Genomic DNA, 26,133 nt, shown 5'->3' with positions numbered 1-26,133 from the left:
TATATCCACAAATGCATGCACATTGCATAGAAAAGTTTATGGCAAGATCTACTTACAAGTTCTTTTTTTTTCATGCACTCCAGCAGTGTCTGAAACAAATGAACTGCTTCACTTTGACCAAAGTTAAATGTCTTTTTGATGGTTGAAATGATTTCAGGCTCAGCACCCTCAGGAACATTCCTAAGATTGAAACAAACACACAGGAAAGCAATTGTTTTAGATGAACAGTAATAACAACAATGCATTTAATTAGTTTCAACATGTCCATTCAAAGTGCTGCTATCTATAAGCTTATTACTTTGCTGTGGCAAAACCTTGGGTAACCTTTAGAAAGAACTACAAGCTACTTAACCTACAATTCTATACTACTGCCTCCTAAAAGTAATTCAACTCTCTCTCCCTTTTCTTCCTATATTGAGTTCTGAGGTATTCTCAACCAGAAGATTTTGGCACAAAATAATAAGCAGTCACTCATCTGAGTAAGACACATTTGTGATCTCAGGCTGGACAAAGCTGTGTGGTTTACAGCTACATTAGATCCCTGCCTCCCCAGGTTCAGAGGCAGCCCCTGCAACAAGGACCTAGTGTGTTTAAGGGCCTTATGCAAGTCTGACAACTAACAAGAAATCACCAAATCACCAAGTACTGTGGAGCCCAAGCACATCCTTTTTATTATTTGAAGCTACACTCGAAACAGGCATGTGTTTTCTGCACTAAACAGAAAAAGCTTTTGTACAGATTCAGGAAGAAATGGTCTCAAAACTCATCTGTGGATGACACATATAGGTGCCATGGATCTGTACATCTTGTCATTCATCTGTGTACAACAAGAAGTGTCTGGACACAATCCTGTGCCACGTGCTCTGGGATGACCCACTGTGGGGTCCCTTCACACCTGACCTGTTCGGTGCTTCTGTCCAGTCTGGCACTGCTGGCACTTACCCCCCCTCCTCTGTCTGCTTGTGAACATAGGCCAGGATGTCTGCAGCCCTGCCAGTCCCTTCACACACCACCACGGGCACGGGAGGGCTCTCCTGAAGGAAGTCTAGAACTGTCAGGATGACGTTGGGGCCACCTTCAAACACAAGGGCCACCACAGGCACGCCTTGGCCAATTCCTGGAAAATGGCAAAGATAAAATCCAGACAATGCTGTAAGTGTATAGTGAACACTAAGGCCAGTTTTACATATTTAATAAATTAGGTTTGTCCTATTGAATTAGCATTAAAATACTGTCTGCCACACGTTAGCTGTTGGTAACGCACAGTTTCAAGCACTTTATGTTCTGGGCTGGGACACAAGCACTGCCAAGCTGGTCAATACAACAGGATACAATCTACAAAACAGAAGAGATTCCTCACAGAAACATTCCTGAACTAACGCAGAAAACTGAAGAATTTTTCTTTTTGAAGGTCCTCTTCCAACTTCCCCCCATAATTTCCAAAGGTGACAACACATACACAGTTTGAACACAGGTACACGGGAACCCTCTACTGACAGGAAATATTGCAAGAGCATTCCTGTAAGGGTCAAAGTACATGTGTTGCTCCACAACTGGGAAAACACCATACTGCAAACTCTGAAACTGCCAGCGTCAAAACCATTAATTAATCAGACCAATCAGGACTTGGTGACAACACCATTAATTAATCAGACCAATCAGCATTTGGTGACAAGACCTGAAGTGACTTACATTTGTTTTTACAAAGTAAATAGACAACTTCATTCATAAAGGATTCCTCTGTGGACCCAGAGAAATCATAAATCTACCAGCAATAACTAGGGTCCAGAGCAACTGCTGAAATTTGCAATTTAAGATTTGAAGTGTAAACAAAAGTTTAATTGATTTTATTTTCTCATTCAGAGGTTTGGTGCAAACACCTTTTTCATTAAGCCATAGTAACAACCCTCAGGCACCAGAATTACTTACTTGCATGGATCCGTTGCAAATTAATAGTTTTTTCCAGTTCTCTTCGCAGTTTAACTTCTGCTCCATACTTTCCAACTGTTCCATCATCCACCAGAATGAAATGGGAATGGAGGTTATTTAGGACGTTTAGTTTACTTAATGGATTTAACAAGGTCTGATATGGAGCAACCACCTAAGTGCAAGCACACAACAAATGTCTTTTACTTGCAAAGATTCACACTTGTTTCTGTGAAACTTAACTAGACATGAGAAATGGTGGCTCAACAAGAAGCACTGACACATCTAAGGAAGCACTGACACATATAAGCATGCCTTGGATCAGGATACACCAACAGCTGCAGCTCTGAACTTGGTGCAGGGAAGCAGATAATTGTATCACTAAAGGATGCTGTTCCGAAGGGTAACAAAGATCCTTTGAAAAGGATGTCTTTGAGGAAAATTTGTGACTTCTAAAGACTCCACATCAAAATTTTTCAATTTATTATCTTCTCTAAATGTGAATTCTCTGTAATACTTTGGCATATTTGTTATTTGATTCAATAGTATCAGTGGGGGAGGAAAAAGGATTGTACTTAAGAACAAGCTCCTCCTGTAGCACATTTGCATTTTGCAACTTGTTTACAGTAACGATCTTGCACAAGTCACAGATGTCAGTGTATCTTCATAGCAAAGCAAGTATTCCAATGATGCAAAGCAAGGGAAAAACATGCTTGAGCAGATGTGTCAGAAGTAAATGAGGTAAATCATTATTTCAGTTAGGTAATTCCTCCTTACATCTCTTCCAACAAGGTCGTTTCTGTTTTCAATCACTCCCCACGGAGCAATCCCAATAGTGCAAATCTTTCGAGATGATCTGGAAGCATGTTCTCTTAGAGCATCACCAACATGTTTTGCAACACCTGTTCGTGCATAAAAAATATTCCAGTGCGTTGAATGGCACATTTTACTAGGAATACAAATATTTATTTAGGTGTTTAACTGTTTTATTTAGATAACCAGGCCTTTAAGGAGCTGGAAACTTAGTGACACACTACCAAAGAAAAGGCACTGTGCTACATCTACTAGGAGGAAACCAAGTCATTCAACAAAACAAATATTAGCCTAGCAAGAACTAAAGAGTTTCCAGCACATTACTGTACCTTTTAATCACATTAGACTCTTCCTTGTTTCAAAAGCAAAACCCAGAAAACAATCAAGCACACAAAACAAAGCCCAAAACCCAGCCCCTCTATATCTTATTTCTCTTTTCAATACAAAAGAGTAGCCCACTTTCAAATACATATGTTCAAAATGTATTTTTTTCATTTCATTTTACAAACTCATTCAAATTTCTTTGTTTTAGGATGTAGCAATGCATCCATACATTAAATCTTTAGGCTCTTATAAAACTGCAATCCAGTTAATTGTGCACAACCTTTGCTAGTTCCTTACCTGTGTTCACTCCTCCAGTTATAATCCAGGCCCCTGTGGTCACTGCAGCTTTGATAAGACCTTTGCCAAGCAACTGTTTGATGCGTGGGTGAAGTTCAAATTTCTGCATGCCCCCATGGACAGATATAACAAGCTTTGGCAACTCCATCTGCCATTCCTTGAGCATAAGTTGCAGAATAGCTTCAGGCTTAGTGTCATATGACAATCGCACATACTGCAGGCACAAGAACAGAGTTAAAAGGTTCAGATGTGTAAAAAGAGGAACCAGGATGCATTTCAGGATATATTATCTTACTCCTGGCTATGGAAACTGTAATTCACTTTCTCAAAACACAGCAGATGCAATAAATGCACAAGCTTCCTTTATATCCTCAGTAGTCCAGATATGCCAGTTTTGAAAGCAAGTCTTGGAAAGGAAACAACTACAGAAAGATCATGGTATTCCATCCTACTGGCAAAGTGACCTAGGAAATTACTCTATGAAAGCACTGGATGATCTCTAAATTAGATGAAATTCAGAAGTATCCATAAAAGCTCTGCCATCCGCTGGGAGAGGCTTTTGTGTCCCCTGCAAAGAGTGGCAAACCAATTGCTTCGTTTTCCTTCCCTGTTCCTGGTGGGAAGGAAACCTACATTTTTCAACAGAAAACTTCAAACCTGGCAACTTTTTAACACTATGTTTAACAGCCTAAGATTAAGTAGATGGTTGATCAGCTACAATGCTGACACATCTTCAGAATGAGCTACTGAATAGAGGAGGGGACTGCAGGCAGAAATAGAACCCTTCCTGAATGAAGTTCTAAATTACAAAACAACACTACTCCATTAAACTGGTTTGAGCAACCCCACTTGCACTCTGCAGAAGGAAGCAGAAACGAGAGTGGGCAGCCTGGTGTTTCTGTGCTCCTAGAAAAGAGCTCACAGCAATTTTAAGCTACACTAAGTACAAAGGAACCCATACACTGCTATTAAGAACATGAAAGAACTGTGCCAAGGGCCCTTCTCTCACAGAGATGATCTGACCTCGAGCACTGGACTGTCCTTGGGGCTTCTGCCAGCTGCAGAAAGAACACAGCTCCTCACTCAAGCACTTTGGTTTGATCACAGAAGTCACACTGTACAAGCACTCCCTGTAGCCGGTAACTGCATAAGCTTTAAATAATTTCTACCACAACTAAAAATCTTTTACAAATAGAAATTAGAAAGAATTCAAATCACAACAAAAATGCTAGAGTAGAAAAGGGCACTGGTTCATCACAATAGACGTATTAATATTTTCAGCCTTCAATTTCAGAAGTTGAATTAAGCATGGTGAGAGTAAGAAAAAAAGAAACAACAAAACATCATACATGCCTTAGCCCTGTAAGAATGAGAGCCACCTTGAAAGTTGATGACACCATAAGCATCAGTAGAGGTCTGTTCTGTGTGTTTTTCCACGGACCACTCTTCTATGTCCTGGTTGTAGTTTTCACCCAGCTTCACATCGGAGTATTTCATGGCCAGGCTGGCAGTGAAACAAGCGTGTTGTCTGACCAGGCGGCCACAGCAGCACCTGCACACACACCGGGGACAAAGCTTGGTAAATACTGCCATTGCAGGAGAAAAGAACTGCCTTTATTGACAACAGCAACAGAACGGATTCAGAAAGCACAGATTCTACACATTACATAAACCTCTTTTCCAGAGTGAGCCTTGTTGTCATAAATATTTACAGCAATAGTCAATTACAATACATATTATTATGCAAAATACTGAAGCTCACTAAGGCAGCGAGCTGCAGGCCAGGAGAAATTACTTCTTTGAAGCCAAGTAATTTATATAACATTTATAAATCTGTGACCTACTTATTGCAGACAGTTCTTTAAACATTAGTTATATTTATTTTACATCTAACCTTTCACCAACTTGTCACTCATAATATTGATCAAAACTTTTGAAAACCCTACTATGAAAGCACTTAATGAGAAAATATTCATAAATATTGTAATTACAAAGACCTTTTTACCTGACAAGTTGCTGACAAATCTGACATCCTGGAAGGCATCTGTAAGAAATATTTAAAGATATGACTTAAACTTCTCACATAATTCACACAATGAGCAATTCACCAACAACCATAGGCCATTCTCAGAAACTGAAGGACAAATTGTGGTGGGAAAGTTGTAAAGTCCATTGTAAGCTACAAATAGCTTAAACTGAAAGGGCAAGTGTTGAAGACCATTCTGTTCCTTGTTAAATGCTCTGGAACTTTTAACAGCTTCCTAATTACTTTGTTTGCATTTGCAAATTTTCCATGTGCTGCAATTGTGGCTATAAATTGTAAAAGCTTCTCGTGTCACATGATTTCAAGGAATGTGGTGAATTATTTACAATAATTTGAAAATTCTACAGCATTTAGTTCCTTTTCTGTTTATAAACAAAGTACTTAAATGAAAAATAGCAACCTGCCCCAGTATAACAAAAGAGATTTACAAGTGTTTTTTAAGGAAAAGAGTGAAATAGAAGTTTTCTCAATCTCAGAAAAAAAAGGGTTCTCAGCTGCTGTCACATATGTGAAGTTTAAGAAAAAAATGGTGATTTTAAATTCCATAATTACAACAGTAAATATTACAGGGGGACAAAACTGCCTAAAAATACCAACTTTAAGTCTATTTCCATTTTGTCTTTATTTTATCTGTGACATAAATGTCATGACTATGCATGTCAAACTCAATCCTTGTAGGAACTCTTAAATTATACCTGTAACACTTGGTGAAAGTCAGCTAGATATGCACTAGAGTTAGCACTAACTTGCTTGATTTCACACCTCTAAGTTAAGATAAGGTAAAAACAGCATGTGAGATATGCTAAATATTCTCAGCCTCCCCTCTAGAAATACATTACCCCATTTTTCAGCCTAGTTTTTTCTCCTTTAAGAACTTAAGGATGAAATATTATTACACATCATATGAAATCTGAACAGTTCCCATTTATCTGTTTTCCCTAGAAGCAAGTATTTTTTCAGCCTTCATTATTTTTTTGTCATTTTCTCCCCACCCCAATTCTTGGTTTTCTTTATTCTTCTATGAATTCTTCACCCTTTTTTTCTACACTGTCAGGTTGATTTTCACACTTCACCCTACACTTACAATGGTGTTTTTTAAATTCCAGTAGAGGACATCTCTATGAGACTCTCTGACTTCAGAAATTTCTTTTTCACACCCCTGTCACTATAAACAGATCACAGACATCAGTAGGAGGAGTGGTAACAAGCAGCAAAGGGAACAGGAGAACATTTTTTTGGAGATTTCTGCAATGCCAAAGTCCTTTCAGAAAAAGAAAACCCAATTCACAGAGCAACAATGTCCAGTCACGAAAGCACAAACCCAAGACAGTATTTCATACAAAAATCCAGTCCAACACTCAAGAAAATACTGACTTTTTAAATATTAAAGAGCAGCAATGAGTCCTTGCATCATTTCTCATTTACCTGTGGGGGTCTTTTGAACTCGGTATAATGTACACACACTCCCTCTTCGTGAAAGTATTTTCTATCCAGGATTTCTGGGACTGAAAAACAAAGAATTTAACAGTATTATAAAATACAAATCACATACCTTTGCTATGAATAAAGCTTTTTAAGGAAACAAGAGCTAGAATATGAGGGGTTTGCTCTCTCAAAAAACTAACAAAACCATGTATGACCTTAAAAAAGCATCTCACACAACTCTCCAAAAGTTGAGATAACCAGAATCGTTATGTAATTTATACATAAATCATCTAAAATTAGAAGTAATATTTTTTAAAGCTAACATAAATAGCAAAATTTTAATACATAAATAAATATATACCCAAAAAAACAATCCATAAACAATTTTAAGACACACTGTTACTCTATTTTGCTAAGAAGAAAAAAATCAGGTAAAATTTAAAAAAATTATCCGCCTAAACTGAGATAATACTAATTTTATCTATTTCTCTCTTTAAAATTTTCATCTTGAAATTGTGGGTAAGAAAAGCTTTCTAACAACACAGGCAATCTTTTCAACTAGCAATAAATAGGTCATAACCTTTGTTCTTCATCAAAACACTTTTCATTCTAGTAAATAAAATTAATTGGGATCTCTGAACTGTGTTGTAAGGTTAAACTTGAAACACGTTCTGAAACATGAAATTAAGGATGTTCACTACTTCAAATGCTTACTATTCTAATCACTGGACATAATTTCTTTCAGTTGCTTTAAACAACCACATGAACATTATCTCACATAATAATCTTACGTTAGCTGCTAAACAACATCATAATGTGTAACGTCTATGTCATGTTTCAGCAATACATTGGGAAAGACAGACAGGACTTTTCGAAATTAAAAACATGAAAAAATCTTGGAATGCTAATTTACATCTTATGCAACATTACATTAAATCCTTACTGAGATGACATAAAAATTACTTCATTGCTAACAGCAATGCTCTACATTTACATTTTACCTTTAGAAAACTTTTATTAATTTCACAGTTTTATTTTACAAGAAAGGGGAAAGACTGATGGATATTATTCACAGGTATCTAATCAGAGGTCTGCAGAAGTGATGAAGAAATTAAGATTTTTTTTTAGATTATAAAAGAAGCTTAAGCAAAGATGGATGAATTTTTCACTCACTGTAACTTCAACATCAGTTTAAGATTGTAACAGTAAAACATTATCAGTTTAAGATAATAACAGAGCATTACTTTAAAACTGCAGTAGTTTAAGCTTAACTCTGCAGGTCCAGCAGAATATAAAAAGATACAGAAGGGTAATTTAATACTTAGATGTTTCAGCCAGCTGGCTAAAACCACACCTTGAAGCAAGAGATCACAGGCATAACATGCTAGATGTTAAAATCCAAAGAACATAAACCACAAGCAATTGCGTCAATTGCTCCACACAATATTGTTTTATTATTGAGTGGTGATCAAAGCTGGGGACAAGGACCTCTGGCTCACAATGTGCAACACCACTTTTCATAATAATAACAATAATAAACACTTCCCAAAACAGAAAAGAAAAAAGAAAAAGCCCCCAAAATAAAACAACTAACCATTCATCAATTTTTCTCTTAAAGAAGGTAGCTTACCAAGGATTTCTCTCAATTTTTCAACAGTGCAAATATTGTCACATCACTACTATTTTATCAGTCATCCCAAGTCAGTTATTTATGTAGAAGAAGCTCTGTATTGTTATTAAAATGTACTTGAAACTTCTTGGTAAAACTAGACTCCCTCTAGAAGCATGGCTGTATGCTGATTAATCTTTATTGCAGAAGATTTTAGACAGAATTTGCTAATTCCAGAGTCTTGTTTTCTTTTGAGAGAGGAAAAGAAAAAAAGAAAAAAAAAAATACAAACCAAGAAGAGAAGAGAACTGTGTGAAAGACAATTCCCATAAATGGGTAAAAATCACATTAAAAATGCAGGAAGTATTGCCTTTCATGTAAATAAGAACAATTATTACATAATCTTCCTGTGATGACCAGAAAAAGGAAGATGCTATGAGGACACTGGTGAGTATAAATTAGTTGCAGCAGTTACCTCTAAGAAATACTCCTCATGAGCTAAAGATTAAGTTAAAATAGGAGATCCAGTCTGAAGTCAAAAATCAATATGCAAGTTATCAGACTGTTTAAGAAAAATTGCCTACTCTTATTAAAGCTTTCTCACATCTGAACAGGATACACAACCCCACCCCCAAACTGTTTCCAGTAAGAGGCAGCTCCTGCTGCTCCAAGTGCTCTGTTTTCCCAGTGTATTTTTAGAAGATGCACTTTACACCATGGCTCTGGGTAACATGGGTCAGCAGCCTTTCAGCAAAAGGCACAAGCAGCATCAACATAGAAAGATCTACTTTTCAACTATTTACTTTCTTTCTTTTCAAAATTGTGGAAGAAAAAAGCTTAGCTTCCCATATTCTTCCCTGTGCATTCTCAATATCTCAAGCTAAATAAAACACTATTTTAAATAAATACGTTCTCTTCCAACAGTTTCAGCAGTAGTGAAATAATTCTAATTGCTATCTGAAACAACTTACACAAGTACTAGCTGAACTACAAACTCAAGAGAACATGCCCAATTATTTCCAACTTCTGGAAGTATCTAAATGCCAAGGTAATCCCATGGCCTTTTGTAAAAGGTGGAAGTTTTACCATTGCCATTTTATTATTAACTATGTTTGACATAGCAATAGCATTAGCACTCCAATGCCCCAATAACAGAGATTATTTAAATGTACCTGCTCAAGATTGATGTTATCTTTACTGAAATTCACACTGGATAACTTTAGCAAGTCTCTTTGTAGAATGAAATTTTTACCACAATCAGGTTTTGTATACAGCAGGTGAAAAAAGAAAATTTATAAAAAAAGAGAAACCATCCCTGAAGTACAGTATGAGATCAGGTCTCAGAAATAAAAAAACAACCCCTACCACTCTCCTCCCTTCAGCTCATGTGTTTCTAAGAGCCTCTCATGTAATATATTAAAATAAAAGGACACTTAAGTTCTAGCAATTGATGCATTGGCAATATGGCAAAGCCTTATCAAGCCATTGTGAAATTCTCAAAGTTTATTCAACAAGTTTGGTCTGAATTATTTTCTCTATAGAAAGTAAGTCTGCCTGCTTGTCAAGATCTCAAAATTACTTTCATGATTTTCAAGTAACATAAAAATGGCAGGTATAAATAATACTTGTAGCTGGCAATCCTGAAGTTCTTCATGCACAAAGGGATCCCAGTTTATTTTTTTCCTTCTCTTTTGTGATACTGTGTACTGTTGTAAGATAAAAAGTTACAATATTGTAACAATACTTGTTACAAAACTAAAATTTCACTTTTCCCAACTATATTGCCCTGCAGACTGCCACAGTGCATACCAGCCCAGCAGTTCTCCCGACAGTTTTTCAATAAAGCTCCCCAGTGAATCAGCAAAGTGACCTGAATTAATAAATAATTTGCTAAACCGTGACCTTTTTGGAGGGCTGGTAAAGGGGATTTTAGTTACTGATAGCACAGACTGAGCTTCAAATTTAGAAATCATATCACTTTCCACACAGTCTCATATTTCATCTTTCAAATCTCTGCTTACACCATATGGCAGTTCAATACACGCAATACTTCCTCAAGGAAAAGGTCTGCCAATTTTATTTATTTATTTAAAAACTAATATAGACTCTATAATGTTTCTCCACTACCTCAAATTTTGCAAAATGTTTATTTTCCATCTGGACAGAAGAAAATACAGGAAAGTTTTCAGTTTCAAGCCTGAAAACAAGAAGGCACAATGGAAACTATGTGCAGCAGGAACAGTCGTGCTAGCGCTGCTGCAGAGCAGTCCTGTCTGCCTAGGTCACTCATAGCCAACCAGATAAATTTCAAAACATTTCTAAGAGACATACTGTACTAACAATGTCCTTTATCTTGTCTATTCAAGGAATTGTCCACTGACATTGTTCCAACTTGAAGTTACTGCTCCTTATGTAACTATACATACCACAGCGCCCTTCGTGACTTACCAGAGGATCTCTTATCTGAGAAACCCACTCCATTATCCCAGCACGTGCTACACCATGGGACTGACCTGTGATCCCTGCCCAGACAACCAGCCCCAGCCAGGCACTGGGCTCCTGCAGCTATAGCTGAAAGGCAGAAATTCCAGACAAACCTCTATCTCATTGCTTTTATGCGAGATACATTGAATAAAGCCAAACAGCCCTGATAAATACCATATTCAATTAGGCTAATGCGTACCAAGTAGTTTAGAATTCAGAAAGCTTCTTGTGGGAAGAGGAGCCATAAATAAAATGCACCAAATGAAAAGTTTCAAGTTTGTTTTAATAATGTTACAGAGCCTCCTCTACATGAATAGCTCATTGAAATGATTTCTAGTAAGTGCTTCAAATCCTTAAGGCAGTAAGAACCACACTGCATGTAAAGCACCTGGACTTGTTTTTAGGACAAATTAACTGAATTATACTGAAAATGTGCACCCCAGGATGAGCTGAGTAGCCAAGCCAATGTGTATGGGGGGCAGAGCTAGCTGAAAGACAGTTACTTCTATCTACCAAAGAAAACACTTAAAATTTTGTATTAAAGATATCAGCAGAGCACATCTCAGTTCCTCAAGGAAATATTTATCACTTGAGGAAACTCTTCAAAACTTCAGCTAACTAAGCAAATAAGCAGATAGAAGGGAAAAAAAGTTAGATACTTTAATGTCATATATTTGCTACCACTTGTTTTAAACTCTTGGCTCTGTCAAACCCCAGGCATTTAATTTACTGGCTCTCCCTTCAATTTAAAGTTACATACTTCTATAATTTTAGTTTGGGGGTTTTTGCTTTCTTTTTTAAAAGAAAGGGGAGATAACAAAGCATTTAGCCAGCTAGTATTATGAACTATATTTAAAAGACTTTGACAGAGAATAACAGTGTTGTCTGTCCAGACAAGGCACAACACACACAGAGCACCTACAAAATTTGTTCCTGAATCAGAATCTACAGTATCAGTCAACCTTAATTTTTTGTACTAACTTCTATAGAAAGTATGGATATGTGCAGTACTCAAAAAACAGAGGCTCAGACATTATCCTAATGCCAGAAGATATTTCTGCAGTGCTTTAATGTATCCCTGTGAAGAATGTCACCCTAATGACAAGGACTGTGCTTCAATCTTAATTGTTGTTTAATCCACTACAAATGAAAATTTTTGCAAGGATATTTTACCTGCTGCATCAGGATTACTTATTAGTCTAAAACCAGCTTCATTTACAAGAAGTTGGTTCTTTTCTTTTTTCTCCACATGCATTAGGGCATCTCTTGTCCCAGAATGTGCCCAGCTCAGACAGACAGACAGACAGACCCATCATGCACAAAAGGGGTCTCAGCTATGCTGAAGATCCTGTTCTCAGCAGAACAGATCACCAGGCTTCAATGGACTCCTAAGAAAGCAAACAGCTCCCATTTTCTGGATTGAAAAACTTTTCTAGTGAAAATACCACCACAGTCCTGAAAATAGATTGTTTGACAGCAAAAAAAAAAAAGACTGGGTTTACGTTAAATAAAAACTGTTGAAGCAAGCAAGGAAAGAGGGCAGTCAGAGAAAGCCCTCTGTCAATTCTGCACATGGGAAGCAGATCTCAAGTGAGCCAGAGAGCAAAGATAAGAATCTTCCTCTCAATGGCTCCCTCAGTGCTGAAAACAAACCTTCAACAATCCTATTTTTTATTAAACAGTTCAGGAGATTTGCTCTGAACAGATTTCACAGCAATCCAGGTCTGTAACAGAGCAGCTATTGTTTCATCAAGTTCTTCTCTGATGTAATGAAGCCACCACAGAACTCCCTGAGTCCACGTGCAGTTCTGGATGCAAAGGGTAATCAGGATTTGTCAAAAGGGATTTTTACAGCTCTCTCAAACTTGAGGAAAATTATTCCAATCTGCTATTTGGAGAACAGGCTGATTTTGAGAGAATTATTTCACTGTACAATTACAAAGCAGATAATTCAGTTGTTTAGGGATAATATTTTTCTGCAGATTCATTTAATTAAGAATACCCTAAATTCATGAATAGCATTTAGCACTATGAATTGGTGCCTTTTAACCCTGATGCACAGAATAGAATCCACAGACCTAATATTTTTGGTATATTTTTACTACATTCAAACTCAACCAACTTTACCCATCTTGTTGGGAAAGTTATCTTCTAACTGCAATACAGGTCTTTCAGTGGAAAGCTCAGAGTAAATGCATGTTTTAAAACAAATAATAAATTTATTTACTTAATAGTTTAAGGTCTGTGCTGTTCTGCAGTTAGACCGGCCATAAAATTACTCCTCTTTTTCAGAAAGTATTAAATTTGAAAATGCATACACCATCCACACAAGGCATAAAATAAATATTACTATGCACCTAGAAAATATTTCACCACCGATTCTACAGTATGAGATAGCTCAGGTCACTATGGGATGAACCAGCAGTTGATTTCAGAAGCCAATCACCCACTGGTGTAATTTCACAGTGGCTTTTTCTCAGCTGATGTAACAATAAACACCTTCAGGGTTAAGTGCCCAACTATACCAGCTACAGTAATTAAACTTGCCAAAACCAGAGACTCCCTGAGACTGTGGCAGCACAGCAGATGGCAAACTGTTCCTGAACATGCCCTCAGAAAAGCCGAGGGGAAGCAAGGAGAGAACTGCATTTTCATTTTTATTTTCCAACAACTTTCATTGACAGAATTTGGAATTTTGGTAGGAAAAAGAAGATACAACAGAAGGTAAACCAGTTTTATTGCTGTGAGCTGAAGTAAATTGATTTCTAAATAGTTTACATTCACAGTCTTCTCAGCTAATGAAATACCAAGCTAAAAAATTTCACTCCTGCTAAAGAATCTATAAATTACTTCCTCTGAGTTCACAGACCAATCACATTTTGATGCATTCCATTAAATATTTCAAAGCAAATACTGAAGTTATGACCTAGAAGCAACAAGCTAGTGAGTTTAAAAGGAGATGAAAATAATTCTTTACTCCCTAAAACTTAACTCCATGGATGAAAGAAAAGGATAGAGTGTGTGGCTGTAACTACAAGAAATATAGCTACAGCTTTTCAGCCAACATTTTCTCTCTTAATATTCACTTTGTTCAAAACAAAATAAAAGCCAAACAAAAAAAATCATGGCAAAGTACATAGGAATGTCTGCAAGCTGGTCATACAGTCTCTGCTTCTTTCTGATAGGGTTCCTCACTTGAAATTCACTTTTAATAATGTTGAATGACCCATATAAACCAACAGCAGATCTCTTGCATTTTCAAACATTGAGCCTCCTTTCCCTTCCTCATTCAGTCATACAATTGACAGCCTGCATGCTCCTCACCTCTGACAGCACCAGAGATTTTGCTGCAGTCTGTGATCATTCTGACCTACCAGATGCAGATTGCAAGCCTACACACACTCTTAAATAGGAGCAGCAGGAAGGCAGAGTCAGCATTCCTACTCACCACACACACAGAACAGTGCCAAGTCTTTTTAAGTCGCTCAAAACATCTCTGTGGGTTTGAGGGCTGTGCCTGTCCCTGGTCCTTTCTGCAGGGACAGATGGACACTCTGTGCCGGCTGCTGAACCCCAGATCTACATCAAAGCACTCGTTTGGCTCAAACCTCACATTTCTGGCAAGTGCTGGGCTTACCTTGCACGTGCCAAAGAGGGTGTAGGAACAGACAATCCTATAAACTCTGGATTTATTTTTGCAGGGAATGAGGCTTGGGGCATGGTTTCAGCAGTAAAGCCACTCACACAGTCTGATGCAGTTGCTGTCCTCCTCCAGTGCCTTCCCCATTGACACAGGGAACACAAGTCACAGGCGCAAGAAAGGAGGCAGTGGTGGCCACCTCGGGAAACAGCAGTGGGAAAGGGCTCTTGTGACCAGCCAAATAATTAATCCTGCCCTCAATTTACTTCTGCTTTATTCCCTGATGAGAAACCTCAGCTCTGGCAGCCGCTGTTCCTAGACAGCTTTAGAGGCTGCAAACCCCTCACCTCGTGCAAAGGATGTACTCTAGCCATATCTGAGCTGCAGACTTAAGCAAAGTCCTCCCTTTCCAGTTCATGAAGTGCATGAACATCTGATTAATTCAGTATGTGCTGAAGCAAATTACAACTACAAAAGCAGACTGGAAGGGTGGATGCTGTTTGTCCTGCTCTACCACTTTCTTAGCTGTTCAATTTACAGATCTGACTTATTTTTCATGTCGTACAAAGAAAGACACTTCTCTATCATCACAGCAAAGATTCTGGTGCCTCCTGACTTAAGTAGGCTATTATTAACTCACTAGAGAAATGGAAACTTGTTATCACTAAGGAATTTTTGACATAGCTGGCCTCAGACAACTCTTTGAACATCTATTACAGAAATAAAAGGAAGCCTATGCTCACATTAATTATGGCAGATCAATAATATTTCTCTGAACAGCATGAGTGAGAAGGAAGAGCAACAGAACATACTAGTGGGCACATGATATAGGAGATGGAAGCAGACCACTGCTAAGGATTATGAAATTTCACAGAACCTATGTTTAGACACAGTATCTGGGAAAACAACTTTATTGTTAATATGAAAACTATTGAAACTAGGAAAGAGACCCATCTGCAAACCAAAGAGCCAGCTGAAACAGGTCTGGAAGTTTGGATTCTCCCTGCCTGTACACACATGCACACAATTGTGCCAGTATTTGTTAGGCACAGGAGGGGAAGCAAATGTTTTGGTCAGCTGTAAAGTGATCAGAGTTCTTGAACAATTAGAATAAACTGGAGAAAGTAGGATGAGCCGGCATCAAAGCAAGCCAAAACAAGAATTTGCTATAGCTCACCTACTGCTGAATTACAAAGACTTAAGCATTTTTAAATGCAGCTCATAACAAAGAGCTGCTGGATTCAGTTACACTACTTGCACTCCTGTCAAGACAAAGCAGCAGCTGCCCTCTGTCAGCCTTGCAGCTGCCCAGTGCTGACTGCAGCCCCACCTCGGGGCACAAGAACCCTGGCAGCATGAGAGAGACACCCATGAACCTAAACACTTGTCAGCAGATAAAGCTCCCCACTGAAACTATTCAAGTGGTTTCTGTTTTCTACACTAGAAAAGTGCAAAGAAGAAACTTAACTGGGTTTGTTAAAGAAATGTGAAAGCAGCTAATTACTGTTTGAAATAATATACAATGTGTATTTAGGCACTTTTAAAAAATTCCACCCTGTTTTTGAGAGTTGTTTGAGCTTTTGATGCTTTCAGAGGCTCTTCTATGTTAAATACCACAAGTCTAAATAATTACTCAGAAACTAAATATATTATTTTTAGAAATAAAGTACCCTCTTTTTTTTTGTTTGTTTGGTTTGTTGGGTTTTTTTGATTTTCTGTCTCTTTTTTCCCAGCATAAGGGAAACAACTAATTAAATAATATTGACAGACCACAACACAACTTCACATGGAAAATGTTTTTTATTTATGGCAATTTCTTCCAGCATACTAAAAGCCAGTAAAACTCACTAATGCTGTGTGGTATGTGGCACAAAGGCCTGTCCAAGCTGTTCTGGACTAATACCTGGGACAGGCTCCTCCCTGGCCTGCTGGGAGAAGAGTGAAGACAATCATTCTAGAGAAACAAAAGACACCAGCAGCGAGGTGGAGGTCCTGGCAAAGCCAAGAAACACAGGAGAAATATTGGCTTTCACAGATGCAATTCTTCAAATGATAAAGTGAGGGTGCAGTCGGAGAAGACAAGCTGAGGAAATTCCTGCTCTGCCGTCCCACCCATTCTCCCCCACCTGCAGTTGTGCACTCTCCCTCTGGAAAATTGATTGGGCTCCCCAAACCAGCAAACTACCCTCAGGGGAAAAAAAATAGGTAGCTTTAATGTCAGAATGAACAGATTCAGATGTAAACTGGACAGAAAACTAAAGCACAAGACAGAATCACATAGCCATGATCAGGGTGGGGAGAAGGGAAGTAGGACATCCCCTTTGGTAGCAGAAAGACACTGGGTTGGCAGAGGAGCTGAGCTGATCTAAGCATATTGCCAAAGTACATCAAAATAATCCCCAAAAGCACACAGGCTCTAGGCACACAGGGAGAGACTACAGATCTATCACACAAAAAGATTTATTTTTTTAATGCACACACATCCTGATATTGAGGAAGGAAAGGAAGTTAATACTGTATTTCTTTATTTCTCAGAGAGGTGTCAATGAAGCAAGAACATATTGCCTAAGGTCACATTCTGGAGGGGCAGATACCCTGTGTTTAAGAACACCATTCTCATCTGGCATTGAAGATTTGTTCTAATTCATGGTATAATTAACATTCAACTTCTAATACATTAATTACTAAAGATTTTTCTTGTCCTACATGCAAGATCTTTATATTTGTCAGAAAACCCCCAAAAACCCAGTAATGACACTCAAGAGGATAGTCAAAATTACTAACCTTATCTCAGCTGTGCTAATTTTTCTACATCCTCTTTGCAGAGAGAAAAGAGCTGCTCTGAAACCCCCCTGGTCTCCACTGAGCCAGCCTGGGGACTCACTGCCTAATTAGCTCTTGTGAATAATTCTCCCCTCTCTGCACAGTCTACCTGGATGCTGCAGATTGCCTGTGACCAGAAAACCTCCTCCTACAGCCTAGAACAGGATTCATCTGAAGGCAGAAAAGCTTTGTTCTTGCACATTTTCTGCACCAGAAAGAAAGCACAGCTGCCTGAAGCTGACTGCATTGTGCTGTCCAGCAGAGTGCTGTGATGTTACCAGCACCAAATATTCCTCTGGAGGGCCAGGGAACGCGGGGCAAGGCAGAGGATACATGCACACAATGACTGGTTTGTTAGCAGCCCTCAGCACCACAGAAGGTTCACCTGTAACTCAAGCTGGCAGCCCAAACCAGGACAAGGGTGATGAGAGGTTTCTGCCCTCTTTCCCTACATCAGCAACATAAAAGGCCACTTTGTTTCACTAAAGCATTTGAAACAATTACAGGGAATTTAATGGTGAGGAGTCACGGAGTTGCACACGGAGCAGTAAAATTTATACAGATAACAATGCACACAAACCGTGGGTTTTCTACAGCTGAAAATTAAACAATCATTTTTCTGCATAAGACCTTTATAAAAGAAACCAAGACTAAGACAGATCAATTGCTTAATGAGGCATGGGCATAAATCCTCATCAAGAGCATTTCTGAAGTTGCACAAATGAGAAGGGCGAAGGTTATTCAAGTGGCTATTTCTGTTTTTCAGTGCCTCTGGCTGCAAAGCCAGTTGATGCCAGTTTAAGAGGTAAAAGTCCATCCCAACCTCCACATCTGTGCTTAGTGGCCCTGGCTGAGGCCAGGTGAGGGCTCACAGGGCTGTCCCCAGGGCAGCAAACCAGGAACACCTGCAGCAGTAACGGGGTCAGCAAAGAGGAGCCTGTGAAATCAGGGGGACTGAACCTCTTCCAGCTCTGCAGCCAGAGCCATTCCTCACCAGACACTGCCACGTTCCTGGACAGCTCTCTGGGACACTTGTCAGCTAAGGTATCAGTCATTTATTGCTCTTTCCCTAGTGCAAGGTTACTACCACAAGCAGGAGCTCCTTCAAGATGAATCTCTCCCAAACTCTTCATCTAGAAGATCACCTTCAGCCATATACACTCTTCTAATCTCCTTCATAAACTACAGCTGAAGTTAAAACTTTCTGTTTAACAGGATTCTGCAAACTACAGACAATAATGCAGCCAGGGAACACAGGAGAAACTGGTAAGAGTTTGACATTTAAAACATCATTAACTGCACCTACTCGTGTAGATTAACTGATTTTTATAATTGAAGAGAAAGTTGATTAACAGTTCTGCAATTACACAACTGGTATTTTTAGGCTCTAATCATGTGTCACTTAAGCACATGCATAATTTAACCTATCCAGGTGACTGAAGTTATGCCTAAAGACTTGCATGACCTGCAGCAGCACCAGGGACAGGCTTTGAAAGGAAACAGCTTTTTCAGAGTGGCTCTAGCCACAATCTAGAATACTGCATTACACTCACCACACAAAGCCAATCTACATGCAATTTTAATAATGTTTACAGCACCATGACTGCCTTTGAACCTGTCCACATGGCTGCTGTGCTGAGCCCTGGCACATACATTAGTAGAATGCAGCTTTGGTTTCTCCTAACTCAAAGAAACAGGTTCAGCTTCCTGAGAAAATCAAACAAGAATGGGAACAGCACTAAAAAGCAAATATGCTGCATGCTAAGAACACTGGAAAAAAATCCAGCAATATTCTGTTACACGAGACAAGTTACCAGCAGTAAATCATTTCCCAACAGAAAAAACCTGATGGGAGGGATCAAACTCATCTTGGCACAGCTCAGTCCAGAGACAGACTGGGGCACAGCACATCTGGTAAAAACAAGTGATCCTGAATCTGCTAGCACACTTTCAGAAAAGCAGGTCAAGAAAAACATCCTCTGTGAACAATGATTTAGATACAGGAGTACTCAAGAATAGCCACCAAGTGCTCACAGTACAATTACACAAGGCTAAAAAGCAATTTGGTTTATACTTTGAAGAGGCCACAGAAGTTGGTACAGCTCCATCCATGCCTGTGCACAAGGCAGAGACCCAGAAAACATCCATGTGCCATGGGTGATGCACAGAGGAACTGAACACTCCCTAATGCAACAGCACAAACCAAATCCCAGGCACCTTGGAGCAAGCTTCAATCCAGCCTCACAGCTCCTGTCAAGCCTGGGGTGCCACGATCCCATTTTCCTAAGCCTCTGCACATGATCCCAACCTATCTCATACCAGCAGCAGCATTTGTGCAGTCACATGGAAGCTGGTTCAGGGAAATGACCAACAAAATAATCCACAAAAAAAAAAAAAAAAAAAAAAAAAAAGGAAAGGAGGTGATGGGAAGTTTATTCAATTCAGATCCCCAGTGACTGAGCACAAGGAAGCACAAAGGGACAGGTGAAAGGGACACAGCCAGGTTTTATAGGAGTTTTGACTGGATTACAACACAACTTTAAGAAGAGCTTTGGCACATATGGGAACAGCTAGCAAAGGGCCTGAACAGCAACCCTTACCCTGAGCTAATTACCCTGCAACACATCTCAAGCACTCCAGGTCAGTCAGAAAAGATATTGTCAATAAAATGAGTAAGAGTGGGAAGGACTGGGCTGCTAAATAACACTAGCTCTAGGACAGCCCAACTCTAGAAATTTTTAAGCACAAGTGCTTGTGTAATTAAGTTTTCCTAACAAAGCATCTGGAAATCCATTTGCAGAAGGCATAAATGTAGATTTGTCTATTAAACTTAAACTTTTACAGCCAAATTTTTCAAGTCCACATCTCACAAAAACTGCAGCATTACAGAAAAAAATAGCAGACATTTGGGTAAGAATCATCAGCCAGGGACAGCCTGCAAAATTCAACCCAGCATAAGCCAGGGGACAGGGACTACGAAGTGAAAATTCTGAGCAGAGGTGACAAGAATCAAGTAGATAAGGTAAAGAAAATGAGTAGAGGTAAGTGGGAACAAAGCAGGGCACCAAAGCTGAGATTCAATTACAAAAACCATTGTGCTACCACTGACTGAGCTGTAACAGACACTTTCCCAGGCTTTGAGGATTACAGAGTTATGGTGAAAGGCTGAACACCTAGATTAAACTCATTTACAGTTGTAACTGAGAAAATATTCTCAAGCAAGAATGATTTAGTGTAAAATAGCAAAAATATACTTCATTAATCACCCAAAAGGTTCTCAGTAAAAAAATCAAACCAAAAAATTAAAATCAGCAAACCAGAACTTAATCGCTATATGCCAATTCTCAAAACTACAACTTCTTTCCTTTTTTTTTCAACATCTGCTCAGTTTAGCAGTAAACAATTAAAGGCAGAATCCAATAGCACTGGGAGTCATGACAAAGGAAAAGAACTAGACCAGGCTGTCACAGATCTTGAAAAAGAGGTGCAATGCTCACCAAATCAAAGAGGAGCTGGTAAATTGCTAGTAAATTCCTATCAGTAAGTGTAGACATTGGTAAGACTCACATACAGGTGCATAGTTTTCAAAAACTATAAACACACAACTACACTCATTGAACCTGTGTATTGGCCTGGTGTATGCTCCTTGCAAAACACATGATTTGCATTTAAACCAAATAAGCACTTGGTGTTGGACTGTATTTGATGTAAATTAGGGCTCTCCACAGACAGGCTGCAGATGAAGTCCCATTAAAGCTTCACAGAGGGTTTACCATAGCTGTTTCTGAAGTTAGATGACCTAAAAACATCAGTTGTCCAAATACATGCAGCAGAGTACTAACTTGATTACTGAATCAGCCTCTACAATTCTGATTTTCCTGCTATAGAAAATCAACAGATATGCCATCACACAAATCTTACTCCATCCTCTTTGAGCTGAGAACAAATGAAACAAAGATGGCTTGACATACATTAACTCAGCAATTGCACATTTGCAATACACACAGTGTTCAAACATTACAGAAATCACGGCAACAAAATGCTCAAGCTAGAATGAGTTTGTACAAATCTTCAGGGAAAAAAGTTTATTTAATCTTTATATTATTAAGAGCAGTATAAGTTAACTGTGATGCAACTCTTAGGATTTTTTTTAAGAAACACAGAAATCCCCATAATTAAGATTCAATCCAAGCCTACAATTTCAGTAGAATTTGAACTTTGGTTTAGTTAAGGGGCAAAAACTGCACAACTTATAAACCAAGCTTGAATGTGCTGTTGATTTGGTACCATGCTCAAAGTTCTCCTTGGCAATTAACCACATCTATCTTACAGACTAATCCTGCAACATCCTTATACCATATGCTGTCAAACCACCTGCCACAGTTAAATATTCTGCCCTTTCACAAAGCAGTTTTCAGAACTACCAGCACCACTATTAGCAATACAGTTATTTTACTCCCTGTATTCCCCATATGTTCAGGACACTTTTCACCCAATTTTGGGAAGGACAAAGAAGTCATATACAGTTTCTCTCTTGTATTTTTATATTTCATTATCCCATCAGAAGTGCACTGGCCTTTCCTTCTTGGAAAGAACACAGGAGTAAGAACTGTCCTCTGCTCACCTAGCAGCAATTACACAACCTGTGTGGTCCCTTCTTCTGTGCATAAATTATAATAGCTGGGGAAAAAAATCAAACTCAGGTTGTTCTGTGGGTCCAGCACACCTGGCAGTTAAAGGAAGTGGCTCAGTTAAAGAAAGTGGCTCACATTCTACATGCTAAGCAAAATATAGGGGTAAAGGATGAAAGAAACTCACCACTCCTCAAGAAAGCCAGCATTCCTTCCATCAGTGGAACAGCTGCGATGGACACTGCTCCTGGCGCCCCACTGCTGCTCAGGGCTGTGGTCCCACCCAGTTAAGGTGCAGCTGTGCAGCTGCTACCAAAAACTCAAATAACCACCTGCACATCCTCCCTGCCCTCCTGCCCTGCCCCCCTGCACAGCAGCAGGGATGCCCAGCTAATCCCGTGCTGAGCCAGGATGGGGAGCAAAGCTGGCCAACACTAAGGTTTTGGGAGTTTACTTTTTCTGTTCTTTTGTTAGATTAGTTTTCTGTTACTTAAAACACAAAAACACCTACAATTTAAGCACAAGAAAAGCCAAGCTTCCCATAATAAAAATAACAGAAAGCAAAGATTAGACAGACCACTTTCAGTACTGGCTGTATCACGATACATGACACTAGCACCTCTATGTTCTCATTATGTGAGGAAAGCAAAGGGATTAAATTTAAAAAAAAGACAATAACAAGACTGCAGAGATTACAATAGAGGAAAGAGGGCTTCAGGCCAGAGAACACAAAGAAAGCGTGCAACAAAAGTTCAAGTTTACCACAGGTCAAGTGGAGTATTTTTTTGTAGAACCAATGAAGCACAGACTCACTGGTCAGGGGCCACAGCCATTTGTCAGTATCAGAGGTAAAAAGTGACACAGCTTTAATAATTATGCAAGTATCTTATCCAAATACACACAGAGAATGACATTAATCAGTAATTTATCTGATGAGAAGTCAGCTGCTGAAATTTCAACCACTGAAGGTAAAACGCACCAAGACGGAATTACTCACAGACACAATGAACATCACCCCAAAACCAAAATCTCAATTCTGAAAAACACACACACTGATTTTACTATCAGTCTGCCTTTAAAAAGGTGAGGAAAAGAAAAAGAACTAATGTTGCTTGTTTCAGGAAATAAACAGGGCATGTAAATATCACAGTTTCATGAAATAAACAGGGCATGTAAATATCACAGCCAACGTAGACATTGCTGAAAGAAACTTGAAATTCCGAAAGAAATAAATATCAGCTAAAAAAAAAAAGACAACGACGTTTTTCAGGTTAAATATTTTGGCATGAGAAGTATTAATTTCATATTGTTTTGGCATTTCAAAGCCTTACAATATAGAAATCCACTGTGAAGCCTTTCAAGACTGCAAAATTCTATCAAGCATCTCTCTTCACACACAATTTTTGACAAGTCCTCTTAGAGATTTATTTGCAACATTTCTGGTGTCAAAGAGCAAACCAGTAGAGCCAAACTCTATTGTGCCAGAGTCAGTTACTGAAGTTCAAAACAATAGTTTTCTATTTAGAAAAGTTCATCTGTCATGACTGTCCACAAGGATTGAATGGTTAACAGAAATGCACCTCATGAATGAGCCATGAAAGAGAGGCATGAAAAATTTGGGTGTTGGTCCAAAGTTTCCAGGAAAGGGAAGCACAGCAAGTGGTGAAGATAAGGATGAGAAAAAGAGAGGGCTTTAGATGCTGCAGTCTATCACCAGCAGAGCAGAGAAAGCTGGGCTGATGTGGTAAGAGAAAATGGTAATGCAGCACGACTAGTTAGGCAGAGCCTCAAGGGACAAGAAAATAAATGAAAGTTTAAAACACAATGGAGCAACTCTCTCCAAGACAATCCACGTGGGGAGATAGATGATCTGATACAGATAGTGTGAGATAACTGTCAAATGCAAGGTGATGTTTCAAGGTGCCTTTGTATGACAAGTGAACATTACCCTTCCACTGCTGAGCTCAAGCAAGCAAAAAAGTATCAAAGTACAACATCAGGAAACCAAGGTACAAACAGTCCAAACTCAGCCTAAAGAGCTCCACATGCACAAAGGTTCCCCCCTCCTGCCTTGAAATAGCAAAGTCAAGAATGGCCTCCTACCAGAAGGTATGAAGGATGATCTAGCAGACATTTATCTCACCCACACAGACACATTTTTTTAAGACTGAACAGCCGGAATTGCCACATTGAACGACTCATTCCTTAGAATAATTCCTGATTTAATGTTGGACACCGTCCAGCAATTATTCAAAGTTGCTAAATAGTCATGGAGCAGCAGGGAAATTTTTAGCAAAATGAGCTTGCATAAAATGTCCTATATTAATTTCAACCAAAACACCTGTTTAACAGAGGTTTCAAAACATTTGGTAAACACACAGCAAATATTAAACCCTGCAAACACACTATATTGCCAGAAAGGCTGCTGAGCCTCAAATTTACAGAACCATGATGGTTTAAATCAATCTGTACATTTCTAGGCTATGTCCGCACCAAAAAAAAAACACCCACCAGAGCTAAATTTTAAAAAATGAAATAAAATAACCCAAATCCTCCACTCCTCAAAACTAACCCAACACCAAACCACTTCAGGGAGAAGAGCAAGTACCACGCAAGTGGCAGATGCCAAGCACTCTTAAGTCAGAATGGAAGGTTGCATTTGCAGCTTCTTCCTAGAAGAGTGCTGGATTTGCAGTTTCTAGAAGAACACAACCCACATTTCCACACAGTTCACAGATACACTCAGAAATGAAAGATTCATGGGCACGAATCCCCATGGTTTTAAAGAAAATGCCGTGAAATAAAACACCTTTTATTTAAAATGAAACAGCATCTTACTAGAAGTTCAAGCAGACTGTAGAAATCCATATATTTAGACTTGTCGCTTATATTTTCAAAATTACTTGAAAGCACTTGATGCGATAAACTACCCTAAATTCTTTAAATATTACGGAACAAACTTATAGGGATGAACAACCGTTTAACAGCCAGAATATAGAGCTGGATTTTAAATTGTTTTCATTGCAGACACTCATACATCTTTAAGTATATATGTGCTCCCTTATGCATAACACGTTGTAACTGCAAAAATGAAATAGGTGTAAGGATGAGAAGGGAAGGACTGCTGCAGCCCAGAGAATACACCGTGCGAATTCCGGTTTCAGACCAGACCACCACGGCGAACAGAGGCAGCACTAACGGGGAGCTCTCGGTTCTAAGCGCTGCGGTGCCTCCGCTCGGGGCGCGGAGGGTGCGCGGGAGCGGCGGCGGGAGCGGCGGCTGCCCCGGGCACGGCGCGGCGAGGACGGCGGCGGGAGCCTCGCCCGGCGGCGCGGGGCACTCCCGGCCGGCAGCTCCGGGCCCGCGGGCGGGAGAGCAGCGGGGGCCGGCAGCGCGGAGCCCGAGCGTCCCCTCCGGCCCGGGCAGCGCGGCGGCGGCGGGAGGCGGCCGAGACCCGCAGCAGCCGGCTGGGACAGGTCTGATCCGGCGGCCCCGTCCCTGCCCCCTCCCCGCCGGGCGCGCCCGGCCCCGCCGCCCCGGCACCCCCGCAGCCCGCGGCTCTCACCATTCTCCTCAGGGCCGGGCTGGGTCTCGGCGCCGACTCTGGTTCTCCTCCCGCCGGGCAGCTCCTGCTCGTGGTTCGGCGTCGGCGGTGGCGGGGCCTGTCTCCATCTATCGGGGCTGGGCTCGGCGGCAGCGGAGGGCTGGGTGGGGAGCGGCCGGGCGAGGACGACGCTCCGGGGACGAAGGGAGGCGCGGGACGCGGAGGACGGCGCTGGTTCGGCTCCGCACCGGGACTCAGGGCTGGCGGCGGTCTCGGCCCGGCGCCTCTTTCTCATAATTGTGCGACTCGGCCGGCGGAGGAGCCGCGGCGCTGCCGCGTCAGCGCGCACCGCCCCCGGCAGGAGGAGGGGGCTGGCGGGGCGGTGCTGCCCGCCGGGGTCCTCTCGCCGGGGGTATGAGGGGGGCGCTCGGCCGCTCCATAGCCCCGGTGAGCCCCGAGCGGGGTCCCGAGAGACCCGGAGAAGGCGTCAGCGGCTACGGGCGGGCAGGCGGCCGTGCTGCCCTGTGCTGCCGGTGAGGTGAAGGCGGAGATGTTAAAAATGGAGCTTCCGAG

The 26,133-nt window shown here is 40.2% G+C and overlaps 1 protein-coding gene across 1 annotated transcript in view; it reads right to left on the bottom strand.

Annotated features, from left to right (window-relative positions):
- TRPM7 (transient receptor potential cation channel subfamily M member 7) overlaps positions 1-25,792 on the bottom strand; it is a 51,120-nt gene extending 25,328 nt beyond the window's left edge. Inside the window, exons 1-9 of the mRNA XM_058811789.1 lie at positions 25,582-25,792; positions 6,830-6,909; positions 5,366-5,404; positions 4,714-4,912; positions 3,361-3,574; positions 2,704-2,828; positions 1,930-2,101; positions 943-1,117; positions 57-180 (exon numbers count right to left, since the gene is read on the bottom strand). Coding sequence (XP_058667772.1) covers positions 57-180; positions 943-1,117; positions 1,930-2,101; positions 2,704-2,828; positions 3,361-3,574; positions 4,714-4,912; positions 5,366-5,404; positions 6,830-6,909; positions 25,582-25,584 — 1,131 coding nt within the window. The 5' untranslated portion in view covers positions 25,585-25,792. The remainder of the gene's footprint in view (positions 1-56; positions 181-942; positions 1,118-1,929; positions 2,102-2,703; positions 2,829-3,360; positions 3,575-4,713; positions 4,913-5,365; positions 5,405-6,829; positions 6,910-25,581) is intronic.
- Between the last annotated feature and the right edge of the window lie 341 nt (positions 25,793-26,133).

Source organism: Ammospiza caudacuta, chromosome 10 (genome assembly GCF_027887145.1).
Source record: "Ammospiza caudacuta isolate bAmmCau1 chromosome 10, bAmmCau1.pri, whole genome shotgun sequence".
NCBI lineage: Eukaryota > Metazoa > Chordata > Aves > Passeriformes > Passerellidae > Ammospiza > Ammospiza caudacuta.
Note: the sequence above shows the minus strand (reverse complement) of the source record. Positions and strands in the feature narration are given on the sequence as shown.